This window comes from Ranitomeya imitator, chromosome 3, assembly GCF_032444005.1.
Source record: "Ranitomeya imitator isolate aRanImi1 chromosome 3, aRanImi1.pri, whole genome shotgun sequence".
NCBI classification, from domain to species: domain Eukaryota; kingdom Metazoa; phylum Chordata; class Amphibia; order Anura; family Dendrobatidae; genus Ranitomeya; species Ranitomeya imitator.
The window spans coordinates 178,858,009-178,877,302 of record NC_091284.1 but is presented as its reverse complement, the minus strand read 5'-3'; the positions used below and the strand labels follow the sequence as shown (position 1 = coordinate 178,877,302).

The following is a 19,294-nucleotide window of genomic DNA, read 5'->3' as shown; positions in this document are numbered from 1 at the left end:
TTAGGGATGGGGTTAGGGCTGAGGCTAAAGTTAGAGTTAGGGTTGGGGCTAAAGTTAGGGTTTGGTTTGGGGCTAAAGTTAGGGTTTGGATTACATTTACGGTTGGGATTAGGGTTGGGATTAGGGTTAGGGGTGTGGTTAGGGTTATCAATGGGATTAGGGTTAGGGGTGTGTTTGGGTTAGGGTTTCAGTTAGAATTGGGGGGTTTCCACTGTTTAGGCACATCAGGGGCTCTCCAAATGCAAGATAGCGTCCGATCTCAATTCCAGCTAATTCTGCGTTGAAAAGTAAAATAGTGCTCCTTCCCTTCTGAGCTCTCCCGTGTGCCCAACCACGGGTTTACCCCAACATATGGGGTATCAGCGTACTCGGAACAAATTGTACAACAACTTTTGGGGTCGAATTTCTCCTGTTACCCTTGAGATAATACAAAACCGGGGGCTAAAAAATAATAATTTTTGTGGAAGAAAAAAAGATTTTTTATTTTCACGGCTCTGTGTTATAAACTGTAGTGAAGCACTTGGGGGTTCAAAGCTCTCACAACACATCTAGATAAGTTCCTTGGGGGTCTAGTTTCCAATATGGAGTCACTTGTGGGGGGTACATCAGGGCTCTGCAAATGCAACCTGATGCCTGCACACCAATCCATCTAAGTCTGCATTCCAAAAGGTACTCTTTCCCTTCCAAGCTCTGCCGTGCGCCCAAACAGTGGTTCCCCCCACATATGGGGTATCAGCGTACTCAGGAAAAATTGGATAAAAACTTTTGGGGTCCAATTTCTCCTGTTACCCTTGGGAAAATAAAAATGTGGGGGCTAAAATATCATTTTCGTGGAAAAAATATATTTTTTCTTTTCTCGATCTAGATAAGATCTTTGGGGGGTCTAGTTTCCAATATGGGGTCACTTGTGAAAGTTTCTACTGTCTAGGCACATCAGGGGCTCTCCAAATGAGACATGGTGTCCAATCTCAATTCCAGCCAATTTTGCATTGAATAGTCAAACGGCGCTCCTTCCCTTCCGAGCTCTGCCATGCGCCCAAACAGTGGTTTACCCCCACACGGGGTATCAGCGTACTCAGGACAAATTGCACAACAACTTTTGGGGTCCAATTTGTCCTGTTACCCTTGGGAAAATAAAAAATTTGGGTCAAAAAGTTAATTTTTTGTGAAACAAATATTTTTTTTAAGGATCTACATTATAAACAGTACTTGGGTGTTCAAAGTGCTCACCACACATCTAGATTAGTTCCGTAGGGGGTCTACTTTCCAAAATGGTGTCACTTGTGGGGGGTTTTCACTGTTTAGGCACATCAGGGGCTCTCCAAACGCGACATGGTGTCAGATCTAAATTCCAGCTAATTTTGCTTTGAAAAGTCAAACGGCGCTCCTTCCCTTCCGAGCTCTGCCATGTGCCCAAACAGTGGTTTACCCCCACATATGGGGTATCGGCGTACTCAGGACAAATTGTAAAATGACTTTTGTGGTCCAATTTCTCCTGTTACACTTGGTAAAATAAAACAAATTGGACCTGAAGTAAAAATCATTTCTCCTTGCGGAGAGTGACATGATAAGCATGTCAAGGTGAGGAGACTTAAAGCCGCAATGCTCCTCCGGGAAATATGCAAATTGTCTCTTCAGAGAGGAAGAGGACTAGAACTCTAGTGCCACCTATTGACTGTTAGGATTGCTACTTCCAATAGGTGGCACTAGAGTTCTAGTCCTCTTCCTCTCTGAAGAAACAATTTGCATATTTCCCAGTGGAGCATTGCGGCTTTAAGTCTCCTCACCTCGACATGCTTATCATCTCACTCTCCGCAAGGATAAACAATATTTCTTGGATCCCGGTCAGACGCCTCTCAATCAGCCAAACCAGATCTCCACTTTGCACTGACGAGGGGCAGTATCCTGAAACACAGTGTCTGCAAATTGAGATTCTGGTTTGGCTATTATCGTAAGTCACGTAACAAGGCTCGTTAAAGAGTCAACATTGACTGTTAGGATTGCTACTTCCAATAGGTGGCACTAGAGTTCTAGTTCTCTTCCTCTCTGAAGAGACAATTTGTGAAAAAAAAAAAGTTAAATGTTCAATTTTTTTTAAACATTCCAAAAATTCCTGTGAAGCACCTGTAAGGTTAATAAACATTTTGAATGTGGTTTTGAGCACCTTGAGGGGTGCAGTTTTTATAATGGTTTCACTTTTTGGCATTTTCTGTCATATAGACCCCTTTAAAGTGATTTCAAGTGTGAGGTGGTCCCTAGAAAAAATGGTTTTGCAAATTTTGTTGTAAAAATGAGAAATCGCTAGTCAACTTTTAACCCTTATAACTTCCTAACAAAAAAAATTATGTTTCCAAAATTGTGCTAATGTAAAGCAGACATGTGGGTAATGTTATTTATTAACTATTTTGTATGATATGACTCTCTAATTTAAGGGCATAAAAACCAAAAGTTTAAAAATTGCAAAATTTTCTAAATTTTTGCCAAATTTCCATTTTTTTTCACAAATAAATGCAAGTCAAATCGACAAAATTTTACCACTATCATAAAGTACAATATGTCACAAGAAATCAATTCATAAGTCCCAGTAAATTCAAATAATTGGTCTGAGCATGGGCACAGTGCGGCGCACGGGCTCAATGCAAAGCTATTAATCCTGTACAGTTTTTCATGCTTCAAATTTTTTTATAAAACATATGATAATGTAAATTTCTGTTTAGAATAGAATGGAATATATTGAAAATATAGATAGCATGTTCAAAAGTAAAAATATATTAATAAATAGTTTATTGCATTTACCTGATAGACTTCATGATTTAATGTCTCCACAATGACAACTTCGCCAGACTGATCCAGCCTGATCACGGGTCTCTCTAACTTCACTCGATCCTGGAGACGTGCCATTATCTTTTCACTTATCTGCCCAGATCCTCCTACAAACTTTCTTTCCTAAAACCATAGGCAAATTGTGAAACATAGTTATATTTTGCATTTAATAAATATTCTACAGTACTGTATGCTGTTGGAATACCTGTAATGAAGACTGGAGAGGTCAAGGTGCTGAACATTATGTTACCCCACACCGTAATCCTGTGAATTGGAGTGATGTGATGTTCCCTCTTGAAGGCCTCTTCGTTCCCTTCACTCCAGTGCTCTCAAAGGCTAGAATTATGCTGAGCAAGATGGCAAAGCTGGCTGGAATGAAAGTCTATCTTTTTCAGCGCTTTTGTCTTGGATGCAATGATATACGGACAAGTGGAGGAAAAGTGGGAAACACAATGAACAGTCCTCCAGGAGGGAACATCACACCACATCTACTTCTGGGATAATAGTGCGGTATGGCATAGTGTATGGTAACTGGACCTCTTTAATCTTCACTTCAGGAACACTAAAGCTCTGCATTTAAGTGATTTGGTTATGAAACCAGTGATATGCCCATTTCTCTAAAGTGCCCCGGGAACAATAATAACGAGCCACGTCTTCCTGTTGTTACAGTGATCAACCTAGGAGGCCTAGACATGCTACCATGATCTGCAACATCTCTGGATGTGTCTCTTCAAGCACATAAGGGACATCATTTGTTGGCCTATAGATGTAATTTAAAGATACAGCCACATTTACACATTAAACTTTATTGCAGCATAGCTTTATTGAGCACCAGAAAATCAATGCTAACACTATTACAAGTCATCATTATTGCCATGATCCAATGAGCATTAATAAATAATTTGCTGGCAGACAGACGATGTGTGCGGGTACTTGACAGAACACATCATTAGCATTTGCTGCCAACATCATTGATTCCACTGATGTCTGATTAAAAACACTATATCTCATGGGTTTTTCTTTAAAAATATTAATCTCTAGTAACGCTTATTCATTGCAATTAAGTAGCTGGTAGGTCTTTAAGGTATTGAATTAAAATAAGCTCTAGTGCATGATTTTTACTATGTGGGACTATAATCTGTGCAAAAAAATGTATTAAGGTGGCACTACATATCAGATTTATGTCAGCTTGGGTTAGCCATCCATCTAATGGGTATGAAGTGAAGGGTGATCGATGCTTGACTGACTCTATTCCTTCTTTATATTATAGATACATGAAGTTCAGTGGTGAGACCAACATGCATTTGCATGAGTATGGGGGATTGCTGTCAGCCAAATGTGTCTTCTAAGGTCACCTTGAATTCTTAACAACCTTTTGTTTCTGCCTATCTTTGCATGAGTAGAAACGATATATCATGTTGCCACAATGAGGCTTTTACTGTAAATTAATTGTCTTTTCCATTAAACTTAAAGAATGTCTTAAGTTATCAGAGAAAGCTTGTGAATCTCTGGAAACTGGCTGTTGTGTAACTAATACAATATTTTTTCAATTGAGATATCCTTCCCTATCTAAATACCCTTAAAGGGTGGTTTCTTGGCAACCTCTGTGAGCACATATCTTACCCTATGTCCCCAGTTAACAGTAAACCATTATGCTATTCATATAATCTCCCTGCATTTTTTATAACATAGATAACATTTTATTGCACACTTATGCACTTTTTTATTGATTTGATTTTATCTCTGTAGCTCCTGGCAAGAGTCTGGAAACTACTAAAATTACTTGGTTACATGTTCACCACAAACTAAAAAAAACAAAACACAAATGAATTTTGTAACAGAAATAACTCAGGTTAACGAGCATCTGCTGCTTTTTGTCCAAAGAGCAAATATTTGCCATTCTCATAACTCTTCTTCTTTATCCTGGGTGGTTTAGGTTAGATGAGAAAGGGGGCCAAGACATTATTTTTATGTTTTAGGCTTTTACTAGTTAGCTAAGCAGTGTCATTCTTTGATGCATGCAATGGAGCATTACACTGCATAAAAATAAAGGTTTTCTTGAAAGATGCACACTTTTTCCTGTACCACTATTTGAAGAAAGAGTCTTCTAAAAACTAGCAGTAGGTTTGGGAATTGATTTTTATTCTATCTTCAATGTGAAAAGGGCAAACTAGCTTATCTCTACCAGCCCATAGTAGTACCTATGGCCGGACTGGCCATCGGGCACTTCTGGCAAATGCCAGAAGGGCCGGTGCCAGTAGTGGGCCGCTGCACTCTTTCCCCCCTCCCCTCACCAGTGCCGCCGCCGCCGCATTCAACTATACCGGCATCTATGACGCCGGTATAGTTCAATGGAATGATGGAGGAGAGAGCGTCCGCTGACGCTCCCTCTCCCATCATTCCTCACTCTGCCTCTGACACTGGCGGTGCGCGATAACTTCATATCATCGCGCACCTGCTGTGTCCCGGGCAGACTACAGCCGACGAGACAGGAGCCAGGAGCCAGGAGCAGCGCGGGCAAGAGGAAAGGTGTGGAGAGGGTTTTTGTTTTTTTTTTAACTGGACTGTGGAGCCATTATCGGGGGGATGAGATCTGGGTTGTGCTGTATATACCACTGTGTGGGCTGTGCTGTGTATATACCACTGTGTGGGCTATGCTGTGTATATACCATTGTGTGGGCTGTGCTGTGTATATACCACTGTGTGGGCTGTGCTGTGTATATACCACTGTGTGGGCTGTGCTGTGTATATACCACTGTGTGGGCTGTGCTGTATATACCACTGTGTGGGCTGTGCTGTGTATATACCACTGTGTGGGCTGTGCTGTGTATATACCACTGTGTGGGCTGTGCTGTGTATATACCACTGTGTGGGCTGTGCTGTGTATACTACTATGCGGGCTGTGCTGTATATACTACTATGCGGGGTGTGCTGTATATACTACTACGCGGGCTGTGCTGTATATACTACTACGCGTGCTGTGCTGTATGTACTACTACGCGGTCTGTGCTGTATATACTACTACGTGGGCTGTGCTGTATATACTACTACGCGGGCTGTGCTGTATATACTACTATGCGGGCTGTGCTGTATATACTACTACGCGGGCTGTGCTGTATATACTACTACTCGGGCTGTGCTGTATATACTACTACGCGGGCTGTGCTGTATATACTACTACGCGGGCTGTGCTGTATACTACTACACGGGCTGTGCTGTATACTACTACACGGGCTGTGCTATATTATGCAGGTTGTGCTATATTATATGTGGGCTTTGATATATACTATGGGAGGTATATTATATTCTATGGGGGAGGCCGTTTTATATACTATGTGGCTGTGTTATATACTATTGCGGGGTATATTCTATTCTATGGGGGAGGCTGTGTTATATACTATGGGGGGTATATTATATTCTATGGGGGAGGCTGTCTTATATACTATGGAGGCTGCATTATATTCTATGGGGGGGCTGCATTATATATTATGGGGAGGTGGGCTGCATTATATTCTATGGGGGGCTGTATTAGATTTTATGAGGGATGATTGCATCATACTCTTTGATGTGGCTGCATTATATTCTATGGGGAGGTGGGCTGTATTCTATTCTATTCAGGGCTACATTGTATTCTATGGGGGGCTGTATTATATTTATATTATATGAGGGGTGATAGCACCATACTCTATGGGGGGCTGCATTATATTTTTGGGGGGTTACATTATACTCTGGGGTGGCTGCATTATACTCTGTAGGGTGGTGGCTGCATTATACTGTATGTGTTAGGAGTCGAGTTTCCTCTGCTGCACAGGGGGAATCTCGATCCGTGTCTGCTGCGGTCTCCCATTCGGTATCGGCCGCAGTGGGCTCTGCTCAGCGGAGACGTCGCTCCCAGCGTCTCGCTGGGGCTGATTCGGTGCATAGGGTCACTACTGCCTTTTCTGGCTTTCCTATGGTACCCTGCACTGATCTGTGGCGAGCGAGCCTCTCTGGGACTAAGTCCTTGTTTACTCACACTGAGCATGCCCAGGGCAGGGTCTCCCATTGGAGGTCGAGGGCCACATGTTCAGTCACATGCTCAGGTGCTGCAGTACATTCCATTGGTCCTTCTGGAAGGTCCTGAAAGGGCAAAACATGCTCAGGTACTGCAGCACTTTCCATTGGTCCTTCTGGAAGGTCCTGAAAGGGCAAAAACTTCAGTAGCAGCTTCCTGTGCTGCAACTATATAAACTGCGCATGACCGCACGGCCATGCGCTAGTATCGTCTTTTGCTATATGCTTTGCGCCAATATGGTCATGTGTTTGTATGTGTTCAGGGACCCGGCTGAAATATGCCCGTAGAATGCTGGCACCTCCGGCGAGGAGATTGTGTATAAATGTGTTCAGGGACCCGGCTGAAATAAGCCCCTAGAATGCTGGCTCCTCCGGCGAGGAGATTGAGTATGCATGACCACTCACTGCTCACATCTGGGTAGTTGGCCTGTGCCTCTGTGAAAGTCTAACAGGGCACAGAGCTCACCTCTCGCGGTTACTCTGTGAAGCTAACAGAGTTAGTATATACCGCCATATAGAGCCGCCATTATTTAGCAGCAGGTACTTTCCTGCACGGTGGATCCCGGGTTGCGAACGCACCAATTCCTTTTAATAAACAATATATTTGGTGCGTTCCGCCAACCCTAACAGTATACTAGCGCCAGGATCTGGCTAAGTAATGGCGGATGAACAGCGATTGCAGGGGTACATCCAGCTGCTGGAGGGCCGGTTGGCGTCTCTTGAGCGTGCAACCTCGGCGGTGGATGTTACCGCAATAGCTGTTCAGGCTGCTAGCGTGGCTGCAGCAGCTTTACCCACTGCCACCTCTGTTCCGACCCTATCTCACCTTCCTTTGCCTGAGAGATACTCTGGGGACAGTAAGTCCTGTAGGGGTTTCGTGAGCCAATGTGGTATACACCTCGAGCTTCTGGCTGCACGTTTCCCTACTGAGCGGGCAAAGGTGGGATTCATAATCTCTCTCCTGTCGGACAGAGCGTTGGAGTGGGCTACGCCGCTGTGGGAGCGCAACGATCATGTGGTGCGGAGTGTTCCTAGGTTTCTGGACACTCTGAAACAGGTCTTTTTAGGACCTCAAGTCACCCATGATACAGCGCTCCAACTGCTGGCTTTGACTCAGGGTTCAACCATGGTCAGCCATTTTGCTGTTCACTTCCGGACATTAGCGTCTGAGTTGGAATGGCCAGATAAAACCCTCATTCCCGTATTTTGGAGGGGGCTGGCTGACCATGTGAAGGACGCTTTGGCCACTAGGGAGATTCCCGCCACACTGGAGGAGCTCATAGCCGTATCTACTCGTATTGACCTCCGTTTTAACGAGCGGAGGTTGGAGCGAGCCCAGTGTAGGCAGAGGTTTCGGCTGGCTCCCACCTTCGCCAAACCTTTGGAATCTCCAGTCCAGGCATCCGAGTCACATGAGGCCTTAGAGGTGACACGAGCGGGATCCAAGTCTCAGTCTGCCCGTGCACATAAGGTCCGTCATGTTTGCCAGCCGTCAGGACACCTTGCCTCCAAGGGTCCTCAGCGGTCGGGGAAACGTCAGCGTCTAGTGGCAGTTGGAGGAGGTACACTAGACACGGCGACGTTTGCCTCAAAGTTGTCCTTCAAGGGGACAATTACCATAGGCCCATCCACTCTTATGGTCGAGCTATGCGTGGATTCTGGGGCAGAGGGTAACTTTATGTCTTCCGCTTTTGCCCAGCGTCACGCAATACCCTTGGTGATGCTCGCCAAGCCGGTAACCGTTTGAGTGGTAAATGGGTCAACACTACCTTCACAGATTACCCACCAAACCATTCCTTTCACGCTATCTGTGTCTCCATCACATCAGGAGATAACCTCCCTATTAGTCATTCCTGAGGGAATTGATGAGGTCCTGTTGGGGATACCATGGCTTCGCTACCATTCTCCTCATATTGAGTGGTCCTCTGGGAGAATTTTGGGTTGGAGTAAATCTTGCGAGGGTAGATGTCTGAGGGAGTGCGTTCAGGTTGCTACTACACAGGTACCCACAGATCTTTCCTCTCTCCCCAAGCACTATTGGCCCTATGCAGACATGTTCTCCAAAAGAGCTGCGGAGACCCTTCCGCCTCACCGCCCCTATGACTGTCCTATTGACCTCTTGCCTGGTGCTGAGCCTCCCCGGGGTCGAGTCTATCCGTTATCTCTCCCGGAGACGGAGGCAATGTCCCAGTACATCCAGGAGAATCTGGCAAGAGGATTCATTAGGAAGTCAGTGTCTCCGGCAGGGGCAGGGTTCTTCTTTGTACAGAAGAAGACTGGAGACTTACGTCCATGCATAGACTACAGGGGTCTTAACGCCATCACCGTTAAGAACAAGTACCCACTACCCCTGATATCTGAGCTGTTTGATAGGCTACGGGGAGCGAGGGTATTTACAAAGTTAGATCTGCGGGGTGCTTACAACCTGATTCGCATCCGTGAGGGGGATGAATGGAAGACGGCTTTTAACACCAGGGATGGGCACTATGAATATCTGGTGATGCCCTTCGGGCTCTGTAATGCCCCAGCCGTTTTCCAAGACTTTGTGAACGACATCTTCCGGGATAGGCTCACCACCTCGGTCGTAGTCTATCTGGATGATATTCTCATCTTCTCTCCAGATATTGACTCCCATCGGAGAGATGTTCGCAAAGTCTTCGACCTCTTACGGGCAAACTCCCTCTACGCCAAGTTGGAGAAGTGTGTGTTTGAGCAGGAGTCCTTGCCTTTCCTTGGTTATATCATCTCTGCCCAGGGTTTGGCTATGGATCCTGCCAAGCTACAGGCTGTAATGGACTGGCAAGAACCCCATTCTCTTAAAGCGGTGCAGCGCTTTATGGGGTTCATTAATTACTATCGCCAGTTCATTCCACACTTCTCAACTTTGGTAGCTCCCTTGGTTGCCCTCACCAAGAAGGGAGCAAATCCCAAGTTGTGGTCAGAGGAGGTCTCCAAAGCCTTTCTCTCGATCAAGTCACACTTCGCTAGCGCTCCCATCCTACATCGCCCCGATGTTGATAAGCCATTTATCTTGGAGGTGGATGCCTCATCCGTTGGTGCTGGAGCAGTCCTTTTCCAAAAGGATGCTCAAGGTCGGAAGCATCCTTGCTTCTTCTTCTCCAAGACCTTCACACCAGCGGAGAGGAATTATTCCATCGGGGACAGGGAGTTGCTGGCCATGAAGTTGGCTTTTTCGGAGTGGAGACATCTCTTGGAGGGAGCTCGCTTTCCCTTCCAAGTCTTCACTGACCACAAGAACTTGGTGTATCTGCAAACGGCCCAGCGGCTGAATTCTCGCCAGGCTAGATGGTCCCTGTTCTTCTCCCGGTTCCATTTTACTCTCCATTTCCTCTCCGGGGAGAAGAACGTTCGTGCTGACGCTCTCTCCCGCTCCGTGGTGTCATCGGAGGAGGAGGAGGAGGAGCCTCGGCTTATTGTCGCTTCTGAGAGCCTGAGAACTGTAGCTCCGGTTTCGCTAGAGTCTGTGCCCCCGGGCAAGACTTTCGTACCAGCTAACTTGCGACCGGAGGTTCTCTCTTGGGCTCACTCCTCCAGAGTGGGTGGGCATTTTGGGACCAAGAGGACATCTGAGCTTCTGGCGAGAACATACTGGTGGCCGCATATGGCCCGAGATGTCAAGGACTATATTCAGGCGTGCATTTCTTGCGCCCAGAATCGGTCTCCTCGGCAACGGCCTGCTGGGTTGCTTTACCCTCTACCGGTGGCAGACAGGCCCTGGGAGATGGTCGGGATGGACTTTGTGGTGGGTCTACCCAAGTCGCGTGGCTGCTCCATTATTTGGGTTGTCACCGACCATTTCTCCAAGATGGTGCATTTGGTGCCGCTTCCTCGGTTACCCTCAGCACGGGCCTTGGCGGTGTTGTTCATTAAACATGTTTTCCGTTTGCATGGTATGCCTGATAAGATTGTCAGCGATCGGGGTCCCCAGTTCGCATCTCGGTTTTGGAGAGAGCTCTGCCGTTTACTCAGCATAGAGTTAAACCTCTCCTCTGCATACCATCCCGAGACGAATGGGTTGGTGGAGAGAACCAACTAGACTCTGGTGACATATTTGCGACATTTCGTCTCTGCTAGGCAGGATGACTGGGCATCTTTGCTACCTTGGGCGGAATTTGCCCTGAACAACGCCGTAGCCGATTCCACTGGTCAAACTCCTTTTCTCCTTAATTACAGCCAGCATCCGCGTGTCCCTGTGCCCATGCCCGTGTCATCCACCGATTCTAGGGTGGCAGACTGGGCGGTGGAGGCACGTGACATCTGGGACCGCACACAGGATGCCATCCGGGCCTCCAAGGAGAGAATGAGGGTTTCGGCTGATACACACCGGCGCCCCGCTCCGGTCTTTGCTCCTGGCGACTTAGTGTGGCTCTCCGCCCGTAACATCAGGCTGCGAGTTGAGTCCACTAAGTTTGCTCCTCGCTACATTGGCCCGTTTAAGGTTCTGGAACAGGTCAACCCTGTGGTCTACCGTTTGGCTATTCCTCCACGCCTTGGTATCACCGATACTTTCCACGTTTCCCTCTTAAAGCCCGTTCATTTGTCCCGGTTTTCCGAGTCATCTGCTGGGACATCGGGTTCATCCACGGATGAGTTTGAGGTGAATGCTATTGTGGGGTGCAAGGTGGTACGTGGCAAGAAATTTTATCTGGTGGACTGGAAGGGTCACGGCCCAGAGGATAGAACCTGGGAGCCTGTGGATCACATTCGGGCTCCGCTGCTTATCGCAGCTTTTGAGCGTAGTGAGGCTCAAGGAGGGGGGGGCCCTAGGAGGGGGGGGTAATGTTAGGAGTCGAGTTTCCTCTGCTGCACAGGGGGAATCTCGATCCGTGTCTGCTGCGGTCTCCCATTCGGTATCGGCCGCAGTGGGCTCTGCTCAGCGGAGACGTCGCTCCCAGCGTCTCACTGGGGCTGATTCGGTGCATAGGGTCACTACTGCCTTTTCTGGCTTTCCTATGGTACCCTGCACTGATCTGCGGTGAGCGAGCCTCTCTGGGACTAAGTCCTTGTTTACTCACACTGAGCATGCCCAGGGCAGGGTCTCCCATTGGAGGTCGAGGGCCACATGTTCAGTCACATGCTCAGGTGCTGCAGTACATTCCATTGGTCCTTCTGGAAAGTCCTGAAAGGGCAAAACATGCTCAGGTACTGCAGCACTTTCCATTGGTCCTTCTGGAAGGTCCTGAAAGGGCAAAAACTTCAGTAGCAGCTTCCTGTGCTGCAACTATATAAACTGCGCATGACCGCACGGCCATGCGCTAGTATCGTCTTTTGCTATATGCTTTGCGCCAATATGGTCATGTGTTTGTATGTGTTCAGGGACCCGGCTGAAATAAGCCCCTAGAATGCTGGCACCTCCGGCGAGGAGATTGTGTATAAATGTGTTCAGGGACCCGGCTGAAATAAGCCCCTAGAATGCTGGCTCCTCCGGCGAGGAGATTGAGTATGCATGCATGACCACTCACTGCTCACATCTGGGTAGTTGGCCTGTGCCTCTGTGAAAGTCTAACAGGGCACAGAGCTCACCTCTCGCGGTTACTCTGTGAAGCTAACAGAGTTAGTATATACCGCCATATAGAGCCGCCATTATTTAGCAGCAGGTACTTTCCTGCACGGTGGATCCCGGGTTGCGAACGCACCAATTCCTTTTAATAAACAATATATTTGGTGCGTTCCGCCAACCCTAACAGTATGTGGGCTGCATTATACTGTATTGAGGACTGTGGGGAATACGTTATACTATATGAAGAACTATGGGGTGCATTATACTATGGGAAGTGAATTGTACTACATGGATGACTATGGTGGAGTATTATACTATATGGAGCACTATGAGGAATGTATTATGCTGTATGAAGGACTATGAGGAGTGTAATATACTATGTGGAGGACTGAGCAGTGTATTTTAATATATGGAGAACTATAGGGAGTTTATTATACTATATGGAGGACTGTAGTGCACATTATAATATATGGAGGACTATGGGGTGTATTTTACTAAACAAGTAAAATGCTGCATATTCAGATTGTTTTTGCTGGAACAAAAATCATTGTTCTCAGCAGCACATCGCCCATGTAAACTGTAGATGTGCTGCTGATAACATGATACTGTATGGTGATCTGTTAGTGATCTGTTAGTGATGGTTCTGTCCCATCATTATTCCTCAGCTGGTGGAAAGAGGCCGGGAAACAAGTGTTGAACAACTTCAGTATTGTCGATCAAACTCATTTAGCCTGAGATCATCGCATGTAAATACAACCGAAATGCTTTTGTGTGATGTGCAATATGTTAGCATTTGGGGCCCCATTTTAAACTTTGCCTAGGGCCCCACTTTGCCTAAAACCGGCCCTGCCTACAAGTTTACAAAGATATTATACAGTCACCATGTGACAAGTGGGCCTGTGTAACTTAAAATGCCAGGGCTGAATTTTAGTCCCAGTCCGGCCCTGGTAATACCCCACCTCTATCCTCGACGTGGAAATCTATGACCATTACTGATCCAGCCATAAACCCATCCATCTGATCTGTCTTCAGATATTTCCCGGCTGAGTCAATACAATTTAGGTATTTTGCTCAGTGGTTGTCGGGTTTCAGCCTTCCTTATCTTGGCCATGACTCTGAGCACTGAACACCTTGTCTTTCTGGAAACTCCAAACTCCATTATTGCAGTACAGAGGCCAGGTTAGGGATCATTATTACATTATTACAGGATGGAAAACTTTATTACAAGATTGGGACCAGGACTTGGATATTAGTACAGGGGCCCTAACATCTGAACAACCTTCTGGTAGGGGCTAAGGTCCAAAGTTTCCTCTGAGGACCATAAGACTCTTGTTACGTCATCGCATGCAAACATTCAATAATGTATTTTTTTTTTTATAGTAAGCTAAAAAGTAAATATACAATAAAAATTTACCTGTGCACCATTGTCAATTGAGAACATTCTTGCAGTTCCACCACTGATCCTTACACACCAGAGGAACCATAGTGTAGAAACCTGTTGTGTTTCAGCAGTAACAACCAAATTCACAACTAACTCTGCAAACCGCCTTCCTGCTCTGTTCAAATAGATATCAAATATATATATAAATTTAATATAAATGCAATAATAACACTTTTTAAGTATTTTAATTATATTTAATAAATTAATAAATTGCACCTCCAAGACCTATGGAAAAGCCATAAATGCTCCACTGTCATCCTATTCTTAGCATCATGCAACTATATTACTTTGACTTTTAAAAATGAATAAAGCGAATAAAGCAGCTTTAATGGGAATCTGTCATGGGGATCAACCCATCTAAGCCATATGGGCATGTAGTTCATAAAAAGTTGAAAAAAATGATATCTTGATATCTGTGATCTATGACACAGACACAGATCTCCCCTAAAGGGGGCGCTACCAGTGAGAGACATATAAATCAGGAGAGAAGACTGTCAGCCATTACTGTTCCACTCTGGTAAAGCCATCTTTCATTTAAAATAAGCTGTAGAGGCAAATTCTCAGGGAGATCTATGTCTGATTCATAGATCTTAACAGCTGATTTACATATTAACAAAAATGTGGATGACTCTGTAATAAAACATCAGATCACAGATATCAAGGTATCAATTTATTTAAATTCCTATGACCTACATGCTCATATAAATGGCTTAGGACTCAGGGTTGATTCTACAGACAGACTCCCTTTAAGGCTGGAGTCACACTACCGTTGAATACAGACGAGTGCTATGCGATGAAAAATCGCATAGCACTCGGACCAGTATTCATATATGGGGTAGCTCACCGTATTTTTTCTCGGCTGTTTTCAGTGTGCGAGTGAAATCGCAGCATGCTGCGATTGTCACCAACACTCGGCTGAGACTCGGCTGATTCGCACCCATATAAGCCTATGGGTGTGAGTGAGACAATGCACATCACTCGAATATCATCTGGGCAATTTACTACATCACTGGGCAATATACTACATGGCTGGGCAATATACTACGTGGCTCTGTGCTGTATACTACGTCGCTGTGCAATATACTATGTAACTGGGCAATATACTACGTAGCTGGGCAATATACTACATGGCTGGGCAATATACTACGTGGCTGTGCAATATACTACGTGGCTGGGCAATATACTATGTGACTGGGCAATATACTACGTGGCTGGGCAATATACTACGTGGCTGTGCAATATACTACGTGGCTGGGCAATATACTACGTGACTGGGCAATATACTACGTGGCTCTGTGCTGTATACTATGTCGCTGTGCAATATACTACGTCACTGGGCAATATACTACGTGGCTGTGCAATATACTACGTGGCTGGGCAATATACTACGTGACTGTGCAATATACTACGTGGCTGTGCAATATACTATGTGACTGGGCAATATACTACGCGGCTGTGCAATATACTACGCGGCTGGGCAATATACTACGTGGCTGGGCAATAAACTACGTGGCTGGGCAATATACTACGTGGACATGCATATTCAAGAATACCCGATGCGTTAGAATCGGGCCACCATCTAGTTTCTAATAAAAGGGCTAATTTTATTGATGGAAGTACCCAAAAACCGGTTTTCTTCAACAGTTCTACAATATCTGCGCATCACAAGTAGGAATTTTCGCCCATTCATCAACTTTCCGATGTATTCTGAACAACATTGGCGTGGTGAGCTTATTTATTTCTTTTTTCCTTATAACATAATATGGCAGTGAGCTCCACAGTCTCACTGCTATAGCAGTAAAGAACCAGCGTTTGTGGTTATTATTGAACCTTTTTTCCACTAGATGTCACCGTCACAGACCTAGGTGTAAAATCTCATTAGAAAGAGCTCTATAGTTTCCCCTTATATATTTGTACATTGTAATAAGATCGCCCCTAAGCCTTCATTTTTTCAAATGGAATACCCCTAAGCTTGATAACCTGTCTTAGTATTGCAATACACCCATTTCCTTAATAACCTTGGTCACTCTTCTCTGCACCCGCTCTGGTTCAGCCATGTACTTTTTATACACAGAAGACTACAGTACACAGTATTTTAAACGTGGTCGCACTAGTGATCTGTATAGAGGCCAAACTGTGCTCTTGTGAATCTATGCCTTTATTAATGCATCCCATTATTTTATTTGCTTTGGCAGCAGCTACCTGGCACTGGTCATTAAAGTTGAGGTTGACGTCCACCCATGCACCAAGTCTTTTTCAGTGACAGTTTTACAATTTAGTACATAATTATGCATTTTATTTTCTCTGCCCAAGTGCATGACCTTCCATTTATCTAAATTACACTTCAATTGCCATTTTTCAGCATAAGCCTCAATACTTAAGGCCAACGATCCAGTTTCTTTGAATAGAAGCTTTCATTGAAACAAAAAACATAATCCAATCTTTTACGCAGAGATAGATGAAGACATATAGAAATGCAGGTCTGAACATTATTCTTCAAGTACTCTGCCCTTTGTGCTGATCTGTAAATGAAAATTCACTGTAGCTATGTTGTGCAATGTGAATTCCCTGGTCATCTAGTGTTGTATGCACTGCAATAATTAGCCCTAAAAGAAGCTTACCTTGTCCAGCATACTTTGTCTATGAATTCTCTCACTGACATATTGTCCCAGTCTTTAGCATGAGGAGCTTTCCATGGTGCATCTGCAGGAATCTGACAGCAATATCAACATTAAACAAGCACTCCCAAGAAAATTTGTATTCCCTAGACCTATCTAAATATGAGTGTAGTATAGTGTAAGTGCAATAAAATACTCACTGAACGTCGTCTTCCCCAGTTTCCAACGCGGCTCCGGTCGTCTCCTGACTCATGCGACTACTATTAGGACTTGTTGGATCACACTGGGACTTATGTGTAAACTGGAAGTTACTTTTACAATGTAAATCATTGAGTCTAAAAATGACGCTCCATAGACTTAAAGTGTGATAGTCGGAATTGAAGTCACTGGGGGAAATGACCATCAGTGAGTATTTTATTGCACTCACACTACACTACACACATACTTAGAAAGATTTTTGGAATATACATTTTCTTGGGAGAGCTTCATTAAATTTTACCCAGCATAGGAAATCATAATCGCAATACTAACAAACCACAGTGTGAAAAAGATACAACAGTTGTAATAAATTCACAAATATTGTAGCTTACCCCAAGTGCAGGGCATTGCAGTAGCTTAGGTATCCAGAGTTGCAGCCACTGATATAGTGACAATTAGTTAGTTAGCTGTTAGTGGTCATATTCATGGATAACTAAGCTACTGCAATGCCCTGCACATGTAGTAAGTGAAACAGCTAATATGAGTAGCATATTACACCACATCTCTAACTGGAGGTATTTCTTAATCTTATTATTATACCTGCTACATATTGGGATAAGATCTTGGAAACGGGGATACCCCTTTAACCCCTTAATGACTGCCATTATGCCTTTTAACAGTGGCAGTTAAAGGTAGATATTCCTCAGCACCGCTTTTTAGGGTTGGGGGTTAGGGTTGTGGTTAGGGTTAGGGTTGTGTTGGGGTTAGAGTTGTGGTTAGGGTTAGGATTGGGATTACGGTTAGGGGTGTGTTGGGGTTAGGGTTGGGGTTAGAATTGGGGGGTTTCCACTGTTTAGGAACATCAGGGGGTCTCTAAACGCGACATGGTGCCCGATTCCAGATAATTTTGTGTTTAAAAAGTCAAACAGTGCTCCCTCCCTTCTGAGCACTGCCATGTGCCAAAACAGTGGTTTTCCCCCACATACAAGCTATCGGCGTACTCAGGAGATATTGCACAACTAATTTTGTGGTCCATTATCTCGATACCCTTATGAAAATAAAAAAGTTTGGGTCTAAATTAAATTTTTTGTGAAAAAAGTTAAATGTTAATTTTTTCCTTCCTCATTGCTTTAGTTCTCGTGTGGCACCTGAAGGGTTAATAAACGTCTTGAATCTGGTTTTGCGCACCTTGAAGGGTGCAGTTTTTAGAATGGTGTCACTTTTTGGTATTTTCTGTTATAATGACCCCCGAAAGTCCCTTCAAATGTGAGATGGTCCCTATAAAAATGGTTTTGTAAATTTTGTTGGAAAAATTTGAAATCACTGGTCAAATTTTAACCCTTATATCGCCCTAACAAAAAAAAAGTTTCCAAAATTGTGCTGTTGAAATGTGGAAAATGTAAAATTATTAACTGAAGTATTTTGTGTGGCACGACTCTCTGATTTATGGGCACAAAAATAAAAAGTTTGAAAATTGCCAAATGTTTAAAATTTTTGCCAAATTTCCATTTTTTTTCATAAGTAAACGTAAGTCATATCGAATAAATTTTGCCTCTATAAATGGGAATCAGTATTTTCACTACAGGTACCTTCCTTATAAGGTGGAGTAACCGGTGATTTAATAAATGAGATGGATTGGGACAATCAAACAAATGTATACCAAGCAGTAGAGCAGTAGAAATGACATACAGTTACCTTGAAGGTCACTTAAATAGATGTTGGATTTAAAACATATTAAGAGTACAGTTCGAAATAGTCAGTGTTAGAGGTTGGTAGTCAAATGAAGGCTCATGGATAGCCTGATAATTTTCAGTAGCAGGATTTTACCTTTCTCCAATTGGCTGAGGCGCCTTTCCGTTTCTGATTACAGAAGATGTAGGGTCGTCGGTGGGTATACCTCACAAGATAGAGACTTGTGGTAGCTATATGATGATGAATCTTCCAAAGCGATAAAGTCCTACGGCATCTCTGGAGCCAGCATGACCTGGGTGACTTAGGTGGTCATGTGTCTCGGCAGAGTAAGAGGCGCAATAGGGACCAATTCCTTCCTATCATGCCTCTTACTCCAACATCTATTTAAGTGACCTTCAGTGTAACTGTATGCCATTTCTACTGCTCTACTGCTTGGAATACATTTGTTTAATTATCCCAATCTGTCTCATTCATTAAATCACCGGTTACTCCACCTTATAAAGAAGGTACCTGTAGCGCAATTACTGATTCCTATTTATAGTATTACTAGATGGAGGCCCGATGCAATCGCATCGGGAGGGCGGTAATATCACGATGGGGGCAGGCTTTGCAGCACTGAGAATATCTCCCCCCCATGTGCTCACCCAACTATACACTCTGTTTTTCCCCATGTGCTGACTTATCCATTTTATGAGGTAAAATATTGTTTAATAGCAGTCAGTGGATTATTTAACCTGACAAAATGAATCCTCCGTGATTCCCTGCTGTAATTTTAATATTGTCTTTTTCTCCCCTGCCCAGGAGATGTGGTATGCTCCGTACAGGGTCAGACACAGACAATTTTTAAAATGAACTTTCGCTCGTGGGATACCCCTTTAATGTGACAGCTTCCTCTGCCTGTAGACACGTCACGCATCTGCTGCCGGGATCAGGCGCAGTAAATCAGGC

At 44.5% G+C, this 19,294-nt stretch overlaps 1 protein-coding gene across 2 annotated transcripts in view; it reads right to left on the bottom strand.

The window, feature by feature from the left end:
* The window catches only part of LOC138673069 (amine oxidase [flavin-containing] B-like), a 160,905-nt gene that overhangs the window by 75,634 nt on the left and 65,977 nt on the right, over window positions 1-19,294 (bottom strand). For both annotated transcript variants that reach the window (XM_069761650.1, XM_069761651.1), the window contains 3 exons: window positions 16,460-16,551; window positions 13,812-13,953; window positions 2,797-2,946 (listed from right to left, as the gene is read on the bottom strand). In XM_069761650.1, coding sequence (XP_069617751.1) covers window positions 2,797-2,946; window positions 13,812-13,953; window positions 16,460-16,551 — 384 coding nt within the window. The remainder of the gene's footprint in view (window positions 1-2,796; window positions 2,947-13,811; window positions 13,954-16,459; window positions 16,552-19,294) is intronic.